Here is a 19,107-nt window from a genome sequence, read left to right on the forward strand (position 1 = left end):
ACAGGAATAATAACACAGAAACAAACATATCAGAAATAATTCCATAATGCCAGTGTAGTGAGAAAGAGAAATCACAGTGGTGAGAACTATACAGTTCACAAACACACACACGCACATGCGCACACACACGCGCACACACACACACGCACACACACACGTCAACATATGAACACTGACTTCATTAATATTCAGTGATAATAATACATGATAGGAAGTCATATGTAGGTAGTTTACAGGCAGACAAAAAGAGGAAAAGAAGAGGAAGAAGAAGGAGAAGACAGTTTTTAAAAAAGAGTGGCACCAAAAATGTGCATTTTGCGTGTTATAATCTCTAACATAGAGCACACATAACAGTACATCAGTACCTCAGGATAAGGAATGCGGGAGTATGCTTTGAACAGCAAATGCAAAGAAAAATGAAAAGATAAGAAAAAAAAATATATATATATATACACACAAAGAGAGAGGGAGAGATAGAGATAGAGAGACAGAGAGAGAGGGAGTGACAAAGAAAGTTCTGTGCTACCATTTCTACTGGTACATATATGGTCAGAATCTGTGCTAAAGAGTACAAACATGTTGCATAAGGGTTATGTCTCATATATGAATCATTTTTAAAGTGCTTGAAATAAATATCTTATATGATTGAGCTCTCAGTGTACTTTTGTCAGTTTTTTCTTTTAAAGGAAACAGATCAAATTGACCGCTAATTACATATACACATTCTGAAGACAGTTATTTTTGGTAAATAGTCATGGTATGGAATGTTAACTAAAACACACACTCACACTCTCTCTCTCTCTCTCACACGCACACACAGACTAAGATGGTTGAATGATAGGTGCTGGGAAAATTCTTCCCTTGTCATGCGTGTTTAATGAAATATGTACACTGCATTTTTTTTAATCTAAAAATATTTCTGGGATCGTTCTTTCTGCGGTTTTCCCATGTGTCTTGTGAAAATATAGTTATATCACTCTCAAAATAAATGGAAATAGAAACAAATGCAAAAACACTGTGCGACGGCCTGATTGCTAAGAATGGCATCTTTTCTGATACGCACTGTTGTCAAATAATCAGTGTTGTTAAAAAGTTCTTGGTTGGCTCTTCAACCCTAATTCACTCATTAAGAGGTTCTCAGCAGTTGTGTTTTTAATTTCTGTACATTTCTGTGATACATGTCTCTTGCTTGCTCTTGGCTATATTTTCTATGTTGTTCACACCTTGTTGAAATCCATGTGGCTGGCACTCGGCTACTTCCTTCTTTCAAATGCCCCGATCCTCTTGACTGGCCAACGTTCTGAGCTGCTGCTGCTGCCCGCTGTGCCAAGTACCCAGGTCAGGGCTGCTGGACCAGGCTGCGGTAGTGGGGCATGACTTTGCTCTCCGGTAGATACAGTGCCATCTCCAGGGCAACCAGGATGGTGAACTCAAACTGGATTAGCTCCCGGCGGCCGATGCGGAATCTCTCTTCTAATTTCTGAGAGTATTGGAATAAAGAGACAGAGACAAAAGAGTTCGACAACAACAAAAAAGTTCAATGTGACCTGTTTGATATTTTTACTTCATATCATGAAACAAACACAAACCCCAGGTCTTGCATTAAATGGGTTTAGAGGGGGTTTAATAAGCCTTGTAAGGCTTTTATATACTGTTTCTGTTTTATATACTGTATACAGATTCAGAGCATTGCCTCTAGAGTGGTCTGCTCAGGTAAGACCTCACTAGGAAAGAATAGACTGTCCCGTGTAACTACGCCCCTACTGGATTCTCAAATTCTTAAACAGCCAATTAGTGATGAGATTTTTCAGTGGCACACCGGGGAAAAAAATGGAGTATAGCGGCGCACTTACATCGATCAGTTGTTTGACCTCCTGTTTCTTAAGGTCACTGCTGATTTTGGCAGCGAGTAACAGGCACGCTGCTGTCACCAGCTTCCTGTTCTGCTTGTTTAGGCGTCCCTGCAGCACCAGTTTTTCAAAGTAGACAAAAGCCATCGCTATAGTGACAGGCTGCAAGTTACACTCCTCCCCCACAGAACGAATTTCTCTCTTCAGACTGATGGACAAGGATGACAGAGAGAGAGAGACAGAGACGTACTTAGCAATGCAGACATCAGACAAGAATCAGTCCAACAGCTCACTTTCAGAGCGGAGATCAAATACAAAGGGAAGGTAGCGTGAGCATCTGTGATGTGCCTCCCTTTCGGATAGAAAGGCCTTTTTGTGCCTCCCTTTCGGATAGAAAGCAGCAACTACACAACCATTGCTTTGTTGATGATGTAAAGAAGAACGTTCTTTACTCAAAGGCCAAACTAAAAACCGACCCTTAAGACCACTACAGAGACACTTATTTGGTTCTACTGTAATCTAGAATAAATGGCAGGCGTAGTTTACACAGTAACAGTCTTGATGATGCTGGAATACCTCCTGATCTTGCTTAGTGTCAGCTTGATATGTGGAAACTTCTCTCTAAATGTCTCATTCATATCTTTCTTCAGATCCGACGGTTTCACATACTCAATCACCGTCGTCTGAAAAAGACAGAGGACACAACAACAACAACAACAACAACAAAACACATATCAGAAATCAAGATCATGCCCATTATTCACAAACAAGCTATTTAAAATACGACATGATAAAGAAGAGGGGGGAAAAAAAATATTCGTCAAGAATGACGTGACAGAAAGGATTCTGATAGACGTCACGCAGGGACGTCACAGAAATGCTAAAGGTCTGCTGGTGCATTATCAAATTAGGTTCCTAGATCCACGATGACGCTGGTTTGCTGTGTGTGTATATATATATATGTGCGTATGTGGGTCAGAGAAGCTGCATATGTCTATATGTAGCAGAGGGCGGTATTAAAAAGGCTTCTTTAAGACTATTTTAAGTGTTTGGTGAAGCGTGTCTTAAAGATAGATTCATTCAGTGTACCCCATGAGGCTACTGACTGGCTAATCCTTACCACTTTACCAGGGCTAATTGTCTTAGTGTCTCTAAGACACTCTGAGAGTCAGACAGATCAGGCAAAGAGCTGTATCATAATGACAGAAGCAGAAAGGGCTTTACCCACGTCACTTGAAGGCACTGGAGGACACAGATGTGTACTATACATGAAAATGAAGTTTGTATAACCTGATGGATAAGTGGGCAACTTTTAATGGTTATCCTAGACTCTTGAAACATCATCTAAGTAAGATAACAAGTACAAATCTGATAAGAGGGATCATGTATTTTATGATAACAGGTATTTTCTCTCTCTTTTACTCACCATGTAAGAGGCAAAGATGAGCACTCTTTTGTGTTTTCCACATGGCCACTGGGGGTCGCTAAGTAAATTAGGATCATATTCAGTGTCATCTAAACCTGGAGAGAGAGAAGCGCACACACACACACACACACACACACACACACAGAAAAAAAAAAAACAGAAAAATATTTGCGATTACAACATTTATTTCCAACCTACAATAGACATGCAATGTGAGTGCATAAAACAAATATACAATGTTCAGAGATCTGAGAACTAAGGTGTGTGTGTGTGTGTGTGTGTATGAACCTATCTGCAGTCTATCTCATCTGTTTCTAATCTTCCTCTGTCACCCTCAATACACTAACAACTTTTATCATGAAGATTTTTCAACGAATGCACACACCAACACAGACACACTGGTCATGGAAAAATGAGAACGCGGAGGAACAAAGATAAATTCAGATACAAACAAAAAAGAGAAACACATATGAAGACAGTATATAACAGGGTGCATGTTTTTAGAATATTTTTTCAAGCGTCTCCACACACGGACACAGACACAGACACACACACTCAGATGACGTTTGTCTTGTTAATGAAGGGTTTCTAAATCTGGGACATGGATATTCAGAGCCTGGGTGAGGGCAGAGAGAGCCAGCAGAGCTGTGATAATGACTCACACACTCACACACACACACACACACACACACACACACACACACACACATACACACACACATACAGCTGTAAAGCTGGTATCCAGACCATCTGTGGTGGTTTGACTGACACCATCCTATCCATTTTGTCAAATGTGATGCCAAGTGACACTCTAATCCTGACGAGAACACACACGTACACACACGCACACACACACACACGTACACACACACACACTCACACACACTCACACACACACAAACACTCACACACACATGTACACATGTACACACACACTCACACACACACGTACACACACACACGTTCACACACACACGTACACGCACACACACTCACACACACACACGTACACACACACGTACACACTCACACACACACGTACACACACACACACACTCAAACACACACGCACACACACTCACACACACACGTACACACTCACACACACAAGTACACACACACACACACACTCACACACACACGCGCGCGCAAACACACACGTGCACACAATGTGATCCGTCAGGCCTAGAGCAAAATAAATCATGTTGTATAAATCCATTTGTTGGAAGACAGAGAGCATATAGACATGATTCTTCTCAGAAGTCATTCTCAGTGCTCAGTCTGCAGTCAGATTTGCCAGGACCCTGCTGCCCCTACTCAGACCCGACAGCTTCGTAAGCCCTGAGCTTTACCCATGACAATCTCCCCAGGATCAAACAGGCCACATTCAGTCTCAGCCAAATCCACTGACGCCCCCTCCCTCCACAGGGAATTTACTGTCCCCTCTGAGAGCAAGACACACTATCACTCTCGCAAACAGACACGCGGATAAAATATAGACAGAAACAGGTTGTAAGCATGTTGAAAGGATGCAGAGCACCAATAAACATCCTTAGTAGCACATAAATATTACCAAATTTTGAGAATTTTCCTCATAGCACACGCACAAAACACTCATAGACCCTGTTAAGGTTTTTACTGAAATCTTTAGCAAATCGTGCCTTACGTGGAGAAAAAAGAATATATATATATATGGGGATTTTGATGAGGGGGTGTGGTCTCATACCCAGGTCCAATCCGACGGTGCTGTTGAGGCGTGAGGGCGGGCAGCTCCTGGGGATGCTGTTCCTGGAGTACGGCATTTGTAGTGTGATGTCTACAGATGAGGGCTTCTGCTTCACCAGGGCGTTAGTAGGGTACAGGAACTGGGCGTACGACACAGACTACACACACACACACACACACACACACACACACACACACACACACACACACACACACACACACACACACACACACACACAAATAATAATGAAAAAAAAAAGAAACCTTATGTAACACTCCCTAAAAATGTCAGTCAAAGGTTGAGTAAGAGTACACAAACCAATGACATTCTCTGACAATTTGACTAGCAGGTGTGACTGACTAACAGGTTTCTTACCCGCCCATAGACGCCTAGCTCCACCCCCTCAAGTCCCGGAAGCATCTCCAGTGTGCTGGATATTGCTCCAGAGGAGTGCCTACGTCTCGGACCCCCCTCCAGCTTTGGATCACTAAGAGTAAGACAGCAAAAGAAAGAAAGAAAGAAAGAAAGAAAGGGGATGAGATAAAAAAAAAAGGGAAAGAAAAAAAAGGTTTTAGAATGCATCACATTCGTCCCAGTGAGACAGTAATTACAGTGAGCCAGAGGGATCATTTTGGAGCAAGTGAGAAGAAGGTGGGGGGTGGGGGGGGTAAAGAAAAAAAGATTAGCTTTAAATTAAGTATGGATTAAATTATGGCTGCTTAGAATACGCCTGCAGAGGCTGAATCACAGCTGCTTTCAGATGAGATCGCCATAAATTCTTCATGATCACGGCTTCAGAGAGAGAGAGAGTTAGCGAGAGAGAGAGAGAAAGAAAGTTCATTATACGGAACTGAAACCTATTTCCAGAAAACGAGAGGGAAAAAAAAGGGGACAAATCCACACAGCAATGCTCTGCATCCTTAAACCTCAGCTGCCGAGAGAGTTCTAGACATGACCAAGCCGATAACATTTGCCCCCAACAGAGTTAGACTACGGCTCACCAAATGGAAAGCGCCTTCCGATTTAAGAGGTTCCTTTTTCATTTACTCAAACTTTTTTTTCCCTGCTCTCGCTCTTTGTCTCTCTCCTTTCCTCTCGGAGTCTCTTTTCGCCGTGGCTTTCTCTGGTAGATCTGTGTGACATCTGTACGCCGCTGATAAAGTTGTTCGTCTGTGAAGCTGCTCATTACAAACTGACAGATGGATTTCAAACTGACCTGAATCATTCTGCCCATTTGCTACCAAACAGTCTGTTATTTTGTATTCTATCCCCCTCCCCCCCTCCATTCTCATGTCATGAAAGCCTTTTCCATAACATACCCCCTCCTCTTCTCCTCTCTTCTTCATCCTGCAGCTACAACTCACAGAAATCACTCTCTTAGCTCCATTCTTAAGTTGCTTGCATAACACCAACATGCAATTTCCTATCTTATATCCTAGAGGAATAACAGAGCGAGATGCAGGTTCCCAGAGTCAACTTCCTCTTCTCCGAGCGTCTCTGTGCGCTTCTCACAAAAGGATGTAAGGAAACAAGGCCAGGAATGAAGGGTCCCAGGGTCACTGACCACACTGTGTGCCAAGCTAGTCTGCAGTTCGTGATGTGGGAAAATTCCTGTCTGTCAGATTTTTTTTTTCCCCCTGTTAAACTGGCTGATTCATATTCCCCAGATGCTGGCACCCATTCCAGGGAAATGTCCTAACGAAGCCTCTGAGAGTTGTGTGTCCTTCTGTTTGTTATTTATCAGAGCAGGAAGAAGTGCCGGCAGATGAGTGTAATTAAGAAGAAGAGGAGAGAGGGAACAGGGGAGGGAGAGGGGTGGGTCTGGGTTGTGTGTACTTGGCTCTGGGTTCGACTGTGCGTGGGAAAGGGGACAGAGGCACAAAGAGTGACAGGAAAGGACAGAGGTGGAGTTGGGATGTACCTACTGTGAAATCCTTTAAAATACATTATTACATCATTATGTGTTTTATTTAATGGAAACCATGAGACACTGACAAAAACAGTTGCACAAATGAATCCTCTGTGTGTGTGTGTGTGTGTGTGTGTGTACATGCCCATATTACTATGATAGACTGTTTTAACACATGTGTATATGTGTGCAAGTATCTTTACATTCCTGCTGGTATGACATATTAGACTGAGTCAATGTGTGTGTGTGTGTGTTTGATATATGTTGCTGTTGGTATGACCCATTAGACAGGGTTAATGTGTGTGTGTATGTGTGTGTTTGATATATGTTGCTGTTGGTATGACACTTTAGACAAGGTGAATGTATGTGTGACATATATTCCTGTTGGTATGACCCATTAGACAGGGTTAATCTGTGTGTGTGTGTGTGTGTGTGTGTGTGTGTGTGTTACCTGATGAGGAAGCTCTCTCCGTAAGGTAACACTGAGAATGCTGCACACAGGGAGCGTTTGGCACAGATGAGCACAATCCTGCATCATGATGACAACAAAAAAAGCACCAACACGTATGACACAGTGTCTGTACACACTCACAATCACTCACAACACAACACAAGACAATGCACAGTGCTAAGCTTCTTTATGTCTTTATGCACAAAAGGCATCAGTTATATGATTGTATCTTTCATCACTTTCCCTGCAGCGGGAGTGACAAATAGCATGACGCACACCTGTGAACATCAAAGTGATCACCACCCCTCCCACACACACACACACACACACATCTCACACTAAAGCCACAGCTCTAAGCCTGACATCTGCTAACAGACTGAAAGTAACAGCCTTGAGCAAAAGCAGAGATGTGTTGTAGAAACCCAGGCTGAACATCACAACCTACAACCTACATTAAGCGCTTAACAGGTTGGTTCCATAGCTGATCTCTATCAGCTGGCTATATTTAATGAACCCACTGTGGCTATGCCTGCTAATGAGAACGGATTAATATTAAGGAGTTTATCAATTTATCAGCATCTCCAGTGCATGAGGTGTAAAGCACAAATCATGTTTTCATTACTATGTAATGGAAAAACATTTTATCAGATCAGAGAGGGAGAAAAAGACGCAACACACACACACACACACACACACACACACACACACACACACACACACACACCCTCCCCCTTGTATTCCTCTGTGAAGGGAAAAAAAATCTAAGCCTGGGAAAATGGGAGTGGAAAAATAAAAACGGTGGCAGTATGGGACTGAGTATTTGTTTATAATGAGCTTTCAATAAACAGTCCTGTCTGTAGAGAACTCACCGTTCTAAAATTACCATTAGACACTAAAATAACCACCCTTTTCCAGAAAAGAGACAGTCTGGCCTGAGGAGTTTAAAGAAAATGTTTCCCAGTAATGTTGAATCTGTATATAAACTGTGATAATCTTACTGGCCGACTCTGACCGTAATTGAATGTGGATGGAGACATTTAGAATGGTTTGAAATCTAGATGGATGCTCATACGAACCCATCATTGCCTCTGATTTGCTCATAGATATAGGACGCTTTGATCAGTCTATTCTCACAGAGAAACATCACAGAAAAAGTCAATAAAAATCTCCATTCTCACAGAGAAACACCACACAGAAAAGTCACTAAAAGTCTCCATTCTCACAGAGAAATACCCAACACTAAAATTCACTAAAAGTTTACAGATCCAAAAGCCTTTAGGGATCTCAGTGGTATTTCAGTTATTATGTTTGCCTCATGCTTACTTTCCATCAATACTTTCCAGCAAACTGTAAAAAGACTGTATGTCTATATATTGCCTGCAGATTGAGAATTGTCTTGCATTTTGTCAAAAGCACTGGGAAACTACATTTGTGACTGCTGCTTTTTAATTTTTTTTAATAGGCCTAAACAGCACTTGCACATTGCCAGTACTGGTACTTATGCTTTTGTCATGAACTGTTGAGTGAATTTAGAGGTAAGGTTTAAGGTAACTCAAAGTATCCAAGCCTCATTTTTCACCCTGACACTGAACAGCAGACCATGTTCTTCATTCCACATTTACAGCCAAAGGAAACAAGGCCTGGTTATGTGGGCAAACCTCTACACAATCTGGATCACTCTGTTTCCGTTCAAAATAGTGAGAAACCCTCTGACCTACTAAACTGATATAATAATAGAAGTAACAAACAAGTGCGGGGGGGGGGGGGGGGGTGGGGGGGGTGGGGAGGGTCAAACTGACAAACTGATAAAGCATGAGTTTTGTGAGACAGAACAAATGGGTAATGACTAATGACTAATGAGTAACAGAGAATTCAGAATAACAGATTGTGCCTTGGAAGAGCAGGGTAAATAATCCTATGGTGAAATCAGAAAGAGAGAGAGAGAAAGAGAGAGAGAGAGAGCGAGAGCTTGGCAAACCTGATATATTCACCACACACGGTTTGATATGCCAGCCAACCAATCACCACGCCAGGAACAGATTTCAGCGAAATATTTCAAACAGGAGGAGGATCTCAAATGGAGAACCCAGCAGTCTGTTCTGGTGTATGGGGAATGTGGTGAGGTCATACGTAAGCCTTTGCTTTCATAGACCTGAAATCTTTTTAAATCGAACCTGATCAAATTCATTCAACAGAGGGTTCTTTTTCCCACCCCATTTTCAATCCCATCTCTCACCTGCTGCCGCTGGTGTCGTACTGTCTCATGTTCTTAATGAAGTGGACCTTCTTCAGTGGCCGCAGACGAGGGGAACCGGACAGATTACGAGACCTGGGATACACATTCAAACATACAGAGTGTGAACAAAGATACATTAAATCAACATTGTGATTTATCAAAGGCATCGTGTTAGCTGTTAGCTGTTCCACGTGTCATTTGTTATCAGTGTTGTTTCCACTCATCAGTCTCCTATATTTTAGACTTCACATGACAAGCTCAAATTCCGATTCCAGATATCCCGAGTGAGCCTGTCAGGGGTCCAGACTAAATAAACATGTATACAGAAACCCACAGAACTGTATACAAATCGCACAAACAGAAACTGATTTCTACATATGAAGAATACTGCATCACCCAGTCTGAGATTAGAGTTTATTCTCCATTTTTGCTAAGTAATCGCGTCCCTCATAGACATACACAAAGAGAGAGAGAGAGAGAGAGAGAGAGGGACAGACAGAGAGTATCCAAACAGGGCAAGACAGCACTGGAGACCTTCCATGATTTCATAAACAAACATGTAAACAAAACAGACTGGAGAAAGATGACTCTGTTGGGGTCTGAGTCTCTTTTACAAAAACATGTTGCCAGAACATGTTCACCTCGACTGACTACACTCTGAGTGCCCCCCCCCCCGCTCCCCCCCACCCACCAGGCTGCCTTTGTTTTATTCATTTACACTTGTGTTTGTGCATCACTGATGTCTTTATTCATTCACACATCCACGGTCTCTTGTGATTGGCTCCTCTGAGGATAACGATGATCCTGCAATCATTACTGCAAACTCAAAACTACAGTTTCCATGTCCCTATGGAATTTCCTTTCTTACAAATGAAAGTGATAATGACTCACCTCATCCATTATGGCTCGAGATGACAGGAGCCTTAGCAATGTTTCTCTCCACCTCTTTCAATTGTGAAATCAATCTGAAGTTGTGTTTTTTTTTCACAAAAGTAAATCTAATTCCTGCTTCCATTCTTTCACTGTACCTTCATGGAAACTTGCCAGCCACATTACAGTGACTGTGCATTTCCAGGGTGTGACAGTGTACTGTATACCAGGGCTGTGGAGTCGGAATTGGAAGCAAATTTGGGTTACTGGAGTCGGAGTCAGAGGCAGAGTCAGAGTTGGTGGTACCACAAATTGAGGAGTTGGAGTCAGAGTCGAAGGTTTTGTGTACTGACTCCACAGCCAACTCCATAACACTGATTTATAATAAAGCAGTGCTTTGGAGTCAGAGTCGAAGGTTTTGTGTAGTGACTCCACAGCCCTGCTGTATACACACAGTGGTATGAAGAGAAGAGGTTAAGGTTGAAACTTTCATATACAGTAAAAATATCCCTCCCGCTTTTCCTGTTCTGGGTGAAGCTGGTGTCTAATGCTCTGTGACATCACAATGTTCATCCTTGCAACAGTTGCATAAGAAAGAAGTACGTGCTCTCTCTCTCTCTCTCTTTTTCTTTTTCCACCCTCCACCCTGCAGTAGAAATCACAGATTTCAGCCACATGCTTTGAGCAAAGGATCAGGGTGAAATACCTTCTATTTGGTATGAAAACTGTTACAGGACCATTCCTCTGTACCTGAAGGCTTACCACACACTCTCAGCCCCTTCCCCTGCCATCTGTTATAGGTTTTGGGTGACCTAACACCATGCCTTGGAATTTAAATTACAGTAATCTCCGCTTTTGGAGAAGGGAAAGGACAGTGTGTAGGTATGTCTTTGTGTGTGTGTGTGTGAGAGAGAGAGAGAGAGAGAGAGAGAGAGAACCAGAAACAAATGGAGAGAAAGAGAAAGAGAGCTTTTGACCCAAACCAAATTTCTAATGTAAACAATGCGAAATGTGATCAGCTGCAGAGGGGCTGGAATCTCCGTCAGCTTTGACGTAGACTTGTGTCAAACTATCTCCCATGGTCTTTTCCACTCTACCTCTCTCCCAAAGTGGTTTACCCAACTCGTGAAATGCACAGAGAGGGGAAAAAAAAAATACAAAAAGTATGCTCTGATGGAGAAATCACAGCTGGGATGCCGGAGGCAAAAACTGACACATTTCCAACCCGGTTGAAATAACCATCTCTGAAGCAAACATTGAAAGTAAAAGGGCCACTCCATCACTCAGTTACCATACACATGAAATATTGGGTATTTTCATACAGATCAATTTTTTCAAACGAGAATAAGTTAAAGAAATCTTAGACAGTGTTCTCTGTCTTGCAGCTCTCTCTGGAGAGTGTTGAATATTGGAATATTTCCCTCTTTTGAATATTTTGCATGATTTTGCTCTCTTTTGTGTGATTTTGACTTCAGGGCTCTTTCTTCTCTTTCTGAAACTGCTGTTTATCAACACACTCCCTAAACAGTACGGTAAGGGCATAAATCCAAGTACTCATTTTCTTTCAGCAATCAAGATAGGCAAAGAACCCTTACGTACTACAGATAAGGGCATCTAGCTTCTTGATTTGGTATTTAAAAGTTTCCAGTTTCTTGCTGTGGAAACATATTTTTGGTCAAAGCAGAATTATACAATGGAACTTACACAACTATACGAAGCACTCAATACTTCACCACAACAAACTGAATGTGTGTGTCTAGGCCAGATTGTTGAAGATAAACATTCGAGCTAAGCAAGAGATTAACGCAAGTATGAAAAGATCACAGGCCCTGTGGCATGTGAATGCAGTTTTACATGGCATGTTGTTATATGTTTGGTAATCTCTGGTACGGGAAAGCATTGCTCTCTGCGGAAGGGGATCAGTGGCGTATCTAGGGCTGAGGTTCGGATTGGATGGATGTAGTCGGCAGTCACGTCATTGGACTTTATCATAAATACCCCATGTTAATCCTAGCCTTCACTCTGGCTATAGCTGTAGGGTATTAGAACAGTGTGTCTGGCCGCTCTGAGAACATATGGCCTGTTTCCAAAGCCCCCTGGGACCCACGGCTGCTTTTACTCAATTTAGGTAAAGACTTCGTGCTAAAGAAGGCTGAGAGAAGATTGTTGAGTATGTTGAGAACTTCTGGGCTAGGAGACCCACCACATACTTTTATTCATTCCTTACCTCCTTTTTTTTCCTGAAATGTAGACACATTAGCTGAATCACCTGTGCTGAGCTGAGGTATGTAACACTTGTCAGTGTGTGAAAGAGCAGACTAATTCAGGACAAACATGGTGTGAGTCACTGTGCACCACGCAGAGGTGTAACCAGGGCATAAATGTGCCATAGTTGGGTTTGTCTGGGTTTTCAATCTCTGCTTCCTCATCATTCTCCTCCCAGTTTTAGGTCAGGCTACTTAAGCTTTTCACTGGTGAGTTTTGCATACATTAAATATCAAATTCATGGAATGGCTTCATAATATATTTTTAGCAATAAAGTTGAGAAAGAGCAATTTTCCCAGAACTCCTGTTTATTGTCTCAAAGGAAAAAAAAAGTTCTAAAGCAAATCTGTAAAATCAGCTTATTTTAAAACCAAAACCTCAAGGGGGAAAGAGGCCTATAAACTAACAGCCAGATGCACGTTCCAACTTAATCTCTGTAAAATTGTCCTCTTTGTAGTCAATGACTGAGATCTTGGATATAACAAAGGTACTTTGTAACGTTCTTTCATCCCTAATCACATTATCTTTAAACAGAGGTGAATGGTTGCCTTCTTAAAACCTTCACTGTTCTCATCACACTACTACACAAAGGGAGATCGTGATGCTAAAGTCTTATCTCTAGCAATGAAATTTATTGTCAGTAAGTCTCACAAAAGGAAGAGGAAGCAGTAGAGAATAGGCCAGGGTTGGGCTTTGAAAATCTATGTTTTGCTAAGATTGGATTTAAACTAATTCTGGTTGTGTTTACTCTGTTGACAGCATAACTAGTGCAGCAAAAGTGTAGCGGAGCGTGCAGCTTCGTTTCCTATTTACACTGTAGAGTCTGTTAAGAGCATGGCTTTCTTTCTGAAAACAATACAATGGTCTGGGGGAAGTGATACAAAAAGGAAGCATTGTATCTTGTACTGATTTAGAGAAGTCCATCTGGTAGGTTTTGCCACTATTCATGGATACTTGAGTTAGTTCGGCATAGAAACTGTTCAGAAAGTTGTGAGAACTATTTCATTCTCTTATCTACAAAACCACTGTCCTCAAACAATCTAAAAATGGAAAACATTTGCATAGGCCAACACTGAAAAAAAGACAGTCGTACAATCCATCTTAAAAAGAGGGTTTTTTTTAGCAACTAGACATAAACGCAGAATGTGTTTTTGTCTGATCTCTTGGGGCTCTGTGTTGTTGCATGACATGAGCTGGTTATCATTCTCTCTCTGCAGCCACTCTGGTAAGACTGACTCCAAATGTCAATATTACTGAACGTGTAAGTCAGTCCTGACTGAACATTCTCCAAACCCTGGCTTTGATAAGCCAAACCATATGTGTGCTGTTACAGGGTCTGACAAATTTATCTGTGCTGCTACCACACCCTATCTATAGAAGAAAGAAGGGGGAAGAGTGACGCTGTGGGAGGAAAGGGGAAATAATGTAAAAGACCTCCCCTTGTCCTCTAAGCAGTCTTGTTTAAAAGATAAACAAAGATACAGACTCTAGCAGTGACTCTAGCAATGGGTGATGATCTCTATGTCTTTTATCTGAAAACTGCACTGGGTAGCGAAACTGTTTTTGAGGGAGAAGGGTCACACAGTAAGAATGACCAAGTAAAGGCAAATAACAGTCACAGGCGATGTCATCTGAATTCCAGAGAGGAAGAGACTGTACATATACAGCCCCCTAAGCCTTTTAAGTATGTCTGAGAGGGAGACATCTATCTTTGTTTTCTCTTTCTTCTTGTTTTCTTTTTGTTTTTTTTTTGGGGGGGGGGGGGGGTCGGGTTGTATGTTGGTTCATTGAAAATTCTTAGTACATAAAGACTGTAGACAGTTTGTGACTGTTACTCAAAAATTCTGCTTTATGATTCTCTACACTTGATCTCACACTCTTGCCCAGAATGCCTCAACTGAAAAGAAAAAGTGAGAATATCTGGCTTTTGTGAATGCCATTGTCTGAAAAATGATATTAGAATTTCTGAATGGTTGTGTCAATGTTATTACATCTAAGGGAGCATAAGCGTCATAAGGCAGAATACAGGGTGTGACAAAGTAGCAAATAAAAAGAGCCTAAACAAACCCACAACACTGTTCTGAATCCAACTTTATGTGTCTAAGTCACTACTGTAGAGTACAATTTATGGCAGTGTCATTTATATGACTCTATACGAACTGAGTCCTCTTGCTGCAAAACAAACGCACAGAAGTAACAAGTGTACAGGTTTGTGCATGTAGATGACTAAAATATTAACCACAACCACTTGTGTGGGATGCACGATGCAGAGTATTACGAAGAACAAGAATTCAGAAATGACGTTCTATTTCCTTATCTGAGGTAATCCGACTTTAATGACATTTTCAACAAATCTGCGATATGTGCACAGGGGACTCAGAGAAATAAACGTATTCGTTTGTAGCCTGTCACATAGACTCGTGTACGTCAGTGGTTAGAAAAATACTGACCACAAAGTATTACGGAAGTTAGTGGGGAAACAGCGTAGTTTGCTAAAGGAGGCTGTAACGTCCGAGAGGGAGAGCGTACAGTTGTGACAGCTTAGTAAGGGCATGGGTGTTAAATATTGCAATAAGAGTGACGTACAATGATCACTGTTGTATTAAGCATTAACACATAACTCCTTCAGATGCAGAAATCTGAGGGGAATTCAATGGCCCTGTGGGAAGTTTGCTCCAAACTAACTTTGACATGGAAGCAGCGTCGCTTTCAGACCAGAAAAGTACACTTGTCCTTCTACGACTATCACCTTGTCAGTGTCGACGTCTGAGACTCACCTCTGCCGAGAATCCAAAGTCATCGAGTTGCAACTCTGGACAGAGAGCAGGGTCGGTGACTTCCGTGGTTCGAGGGGAGTCGGCTGAAGACCAGATGGGGAAAGAAGATTGCCTTGCGACGAGAAGGATCCCCTACCCTTTTCCAGAAATACCTCTGAGGTCCCGACATCATTAATTGCTGAATCCGATGGAAGGACCAGAATAGGAGGGACATTGAGAACTCCAAGTCTTGGAATTGGACTGACGGCACCACAGCTTGCTGAGGATGACAGATTAGGGAACGTTCCGTAGGTGCTCGACGCTGGTGACAGTTCATTCACAGTCGCGCCAATGTCGGTACCCTGTAATTCGGTATCGCAATGGCCCTCCTGGCTTGCCACATTTAGGTGCTGAACCGGCCGTCCATCAAGGGATATATTATTTAGGAATAAAAGAGCAGCTTGCCTTCTGCGCGAATCTCTATTTTTCCGCAGATACTCTCTATGTGGTTTGGCAGTGCAGTTGCTCAACGTCGTATGAGGACTGCAGGCAGCAGCCGCCATTCTCAAGTGAGGATGTATGATTATTCTCAGGTCATTCTACCCCGGCGCGAGAAATTTGCCCACGCCCACTCGACATTCATTGGTTCAATATGAATAATTATGTTAAGTAGATGGAGCGTAAACAGAAGTGATTGGCGCCCTTCTATTTGCCATTGAACGTTGAAACTAGTTCTACAGACACCGCGTATGAAGTGTAAACTGTGAAATGTCTATTAATTAAATCGGTTTCACTGCATTACATAGGCTAAATCACAGTTCCGCAAGGTTTGTTCATATAAAGTGCATATAATCAATATAGGGTAACATTTGGCAATGTATTAACGTAGTGTAGATATACCTGTACGTTTTTGATGTTTGATGTTTTGATAATAATAATTCGATAGATCGCTGTACCGAATTTCATCCTCTGCATTTAACCCACCCTATAGTGAACACACACTAGCAGCAGCCACAGCGGGGTTAAATACCTTGCACAAGGGCGCTTCAGCAGTGGACATTTCCTGTCGGTCCAGGGAATCGAACCGGCGACCTTTCGGTCATAAGCTTACCATGAAACAAACCTGTTATCTCAAGGCAACTTTACCCAGCAAGACTGTTAAATGCATTATCATAGTACCGTACCTTTGTGTTTGTAAGTTGGTTGTTTAGGATAGATACATGGAGGACGAATAATTCTATAAGGCTTACCCCAGTCTGAATCACAAGCCCTTAATAAGAAACCCAGTAATAATATTATACGTTGAATAATAATAATAACAACAAAAATAATGTTGTTGATGCTGCTACTACTACAACTACTACTACTACTACTACTACTAATGGTTGAAATACATGGTTGAAATAAATATAATATTTGTCAGTTTTATTACACATATTTCTCAGCAGATGTCCCCAAACCCACCCCTTCTCTGTGACGAACACACACACACACACACACACACACACACACACACACACATACACACAAATCTGTGTCTCTCACATTAGCATGACCTGTTATTCGCTCTGCTCCAGCATGTTCTGTTGTCTTAGTAAGTGACTGAAACTGGAGCAGAATCTGTCCTTTCCTATGTGACTCCTGCAGAAAATTTTAAAGTGCTTAATGAGTTTAGAAATTATGTGTGCACCTTAGGGCCAAGGCATCTGAGGGACTTTTATTATCCTGAATGCCATTAAAATGATTCATTTGACAGGCTATGTTCCTATTACCTCATTCTCTTTTATCCATTGCTGGCCCCTTAAAATAACACAAATGAAAATCCTTTTTATGGTTATAAATGTTGTTATTTTCCAGGCTGTTTTACCCCCTTTTTCATGTTCTGTTCCAAAGTAAATGCTACTACAGCTATTTTGTTTCTTTCTTCTTTTTCTTTTTTCTTTTTTTTTTTTTTACCCTTTTTTCTTTCTCTTTTTCTGTGGCCTCTCATTTGCCTGACCAAGTTCATTCAACCTTGTTTGATCTTTATCTGTCTCTCTCTCACCTCTGATCTCTCCATAATACTGAAATACTAAAATATAATGGGTTTTCTCAACCTGAGCTCAACCACAGCTTGACCTGTGGTAAAGGGGGTGTCACTCTTGTGACACACTCTGACCCTCTGGACCAATAAAAAGGCTGCTGCCTTCCCGATCATGCTTTTAATGACGTATATCACCCATACAGTCAACAAGTAAGGTGCTCTTGATTAAAATGAAGAAGCTAATCTTAGCATTACCATATAACTGACCAATTCACATAAAAGTGATAATTTAACTGTAGTTAGGTGCTCATATCCTATTCTGCTCTATATAGAGAGAATATAAACACACTCACAGTTCATTTGATACTGGTGCTCTCTGCTGTCACCACAGAGCGTCACCTAGGGATCAACATGAATTTATTCTACAAAAGCTGAGGCCAGTTATAATTCACAAGTTATGTTCAGTATACCTTCAAGATCAGAAAAACAAATGTAACTTTCACTGTATCCATGTAAGAAATACTTACAACACTTCAGTGATATACAGTACACTGTGTAAAAACATGGGAGTTCATTAAGTAATAAAATTTCATGGATCTTGCTCAGAAACGCCAAGGGGTGACTTCTTTTGTCCTGTTTATAATTTTGCAAAATTTTTATTGATTTTTTACTATCAGTGGTCTTTTCTGAGGAACTCTTTGTAATGGATGTAGGTTTGCACAGGCTAAAACTGTTTCATTATGTGCAACTTAAATAAAATGAAAGTGATAGTTTCATTACTGTGTCATGATGAGTGCAACGGTTAAGAATGTACCATTATTTTAATATCTTCTCAAACTGTGATTTTCATCCTCCCATTTGTTTTGGATAAAAAAGAAAGACGCTGAGGCATGTTAGATTAGCACTCCTCACCATTTAATGACCTCACAGTTTTCACTTGGCCTGTAATACAATGATCATTTAATGTAGTTTGGAGACTTAGTCCAAAAAAGGATAGGAATTTATAATAGGACTTCTTTACCCCACCCTGTCAGAATCCTCTGATCCCATACAGATTGAGGTCCTGATTGTGTAATGTATGATTAGACACACACAGATGTGGGTGCCCTTTGATAAGTCTCTGGGGACATGCAGCCATCCACAAGGCTCATTTGCCTGGCAGGCGGGCACTGGGGAGGTGGATAGCACTGGATCCCTGCAAGGGCACAGTGCCACCGGAGAATAAGTCAGCATCATAGAGTTTTTCTCTAATCTGTTTCTCCCTGTGGAATGGAATTATTCCAGTCGGGCAGAGTCATCTGGGTGGAAACAGCATCTCTCTCTCTCTCTCTCTCTCTCTCTCTCTCTCTCTCTCACTGTCTCTCTCATTGTCTCTCTCTCTCTCTCTCTCTCTCTCTCTCTCTCTCACTGTCTCTCTCTCTCTCTCTCTCTCCCTCTCTCTCCCTCTCTCTCTCTCTCTCTCTCACTGTCTCTCTCTCTCTCTCTCTCTCTCTCTCTTTCTTTGTGTATTTTTAGAAGTTCTGTAGCTACACTTTCCTGCTTTTTCCATATGCACTTGTCCATTTGTCATCTCTAGTATTTTTCTCTTCTGTTTC

General features: G+C 41.6%; 2 protein-coding genes across 2 annotated transcripts in view; both read right to left on the minus strand.

Moving 5' to 3' along the window:
* Positions 1–1,030: 1,030 nt before the first annotated feature.
* On the minus strand, positions 1,031–16,052 carry cables2b (Cdk5 and Abl enzyme substrate 2b). The gene is made up of 9 exons (XM_030769189.1): positions 15,511–16,052; positions 9,599–9,691; positions 7,363–7,440; positions 5,378–5,489; positions 5,003–5,159; positions 3,277–3,371; positions 2,427–2,533; positions 1,854–2,058; positions 1,031–1,480 (listed from the first exon to the last, which is right to left on the minus strand). Exons 1-9 carry the CDS (start codon positions 16,050–16,052, stop codon positions 1,340–1,342), a joined length of 1,530 nt encoding a protein of 509 aa, XP_030625049.1. The 3' UTR covers positions 1,031–1,339.
* A 2,931-nt stretch (positions 16,053–18,983) lies between these two features.
* ccm2l (CCM2 like scaffold protein) overlaps positions 18,984–19,107 on the minus strand; it is a 9,103-nt gene continuing 8,979 nt past the window's right edge. The window contains exon 10 of the mRNA XM_030769188.1: positions 18,984–19,107. This exon is cut by the window's right edge and continues 664 nt beyond it. The gene's annotated coding sequence lies outside the window, so the exon portion shown is untranslated.

This window comes from Chanos chanos, chromosome 3 (genome assembly GCF_902362185.1).
Source record: "Chanos chanos chromosome 3, fChaCha1.1, whole genome shotgun sequence".
Lineage (NCBI taxonomy): Eukaryota > Metazoa > Chordata > Actinopteri > Gonorynchiformes > Chanidae > Chanos > Chanos chanos.

Excerpts from the sequence above, each read along its gene's own strand:
- cables2b (XM_030769189.1), bottom strand. The coding sequence starts at position 16,052 with ATGGCGGCTGCTGCCTGCAGTCCTCATACGACGTTGAGCAACTGCACT. Across the intron at positions 9,692-15,510 it reads ACTTTGGATTCTCGGCAGAG|GTCTCGTAATCTGTCCGGTT; the intron begins GTGAGTCTCAGA and ends TGTGTATCCCAG. Across the intron at positions 2,059-2,426 it reads ACACTAAGCAAGATCAGGAG|TCTGAAGAGAGAAATTCGTT; the intron begins GTATTCCAGCAT and ends CTTGTCCATCAG.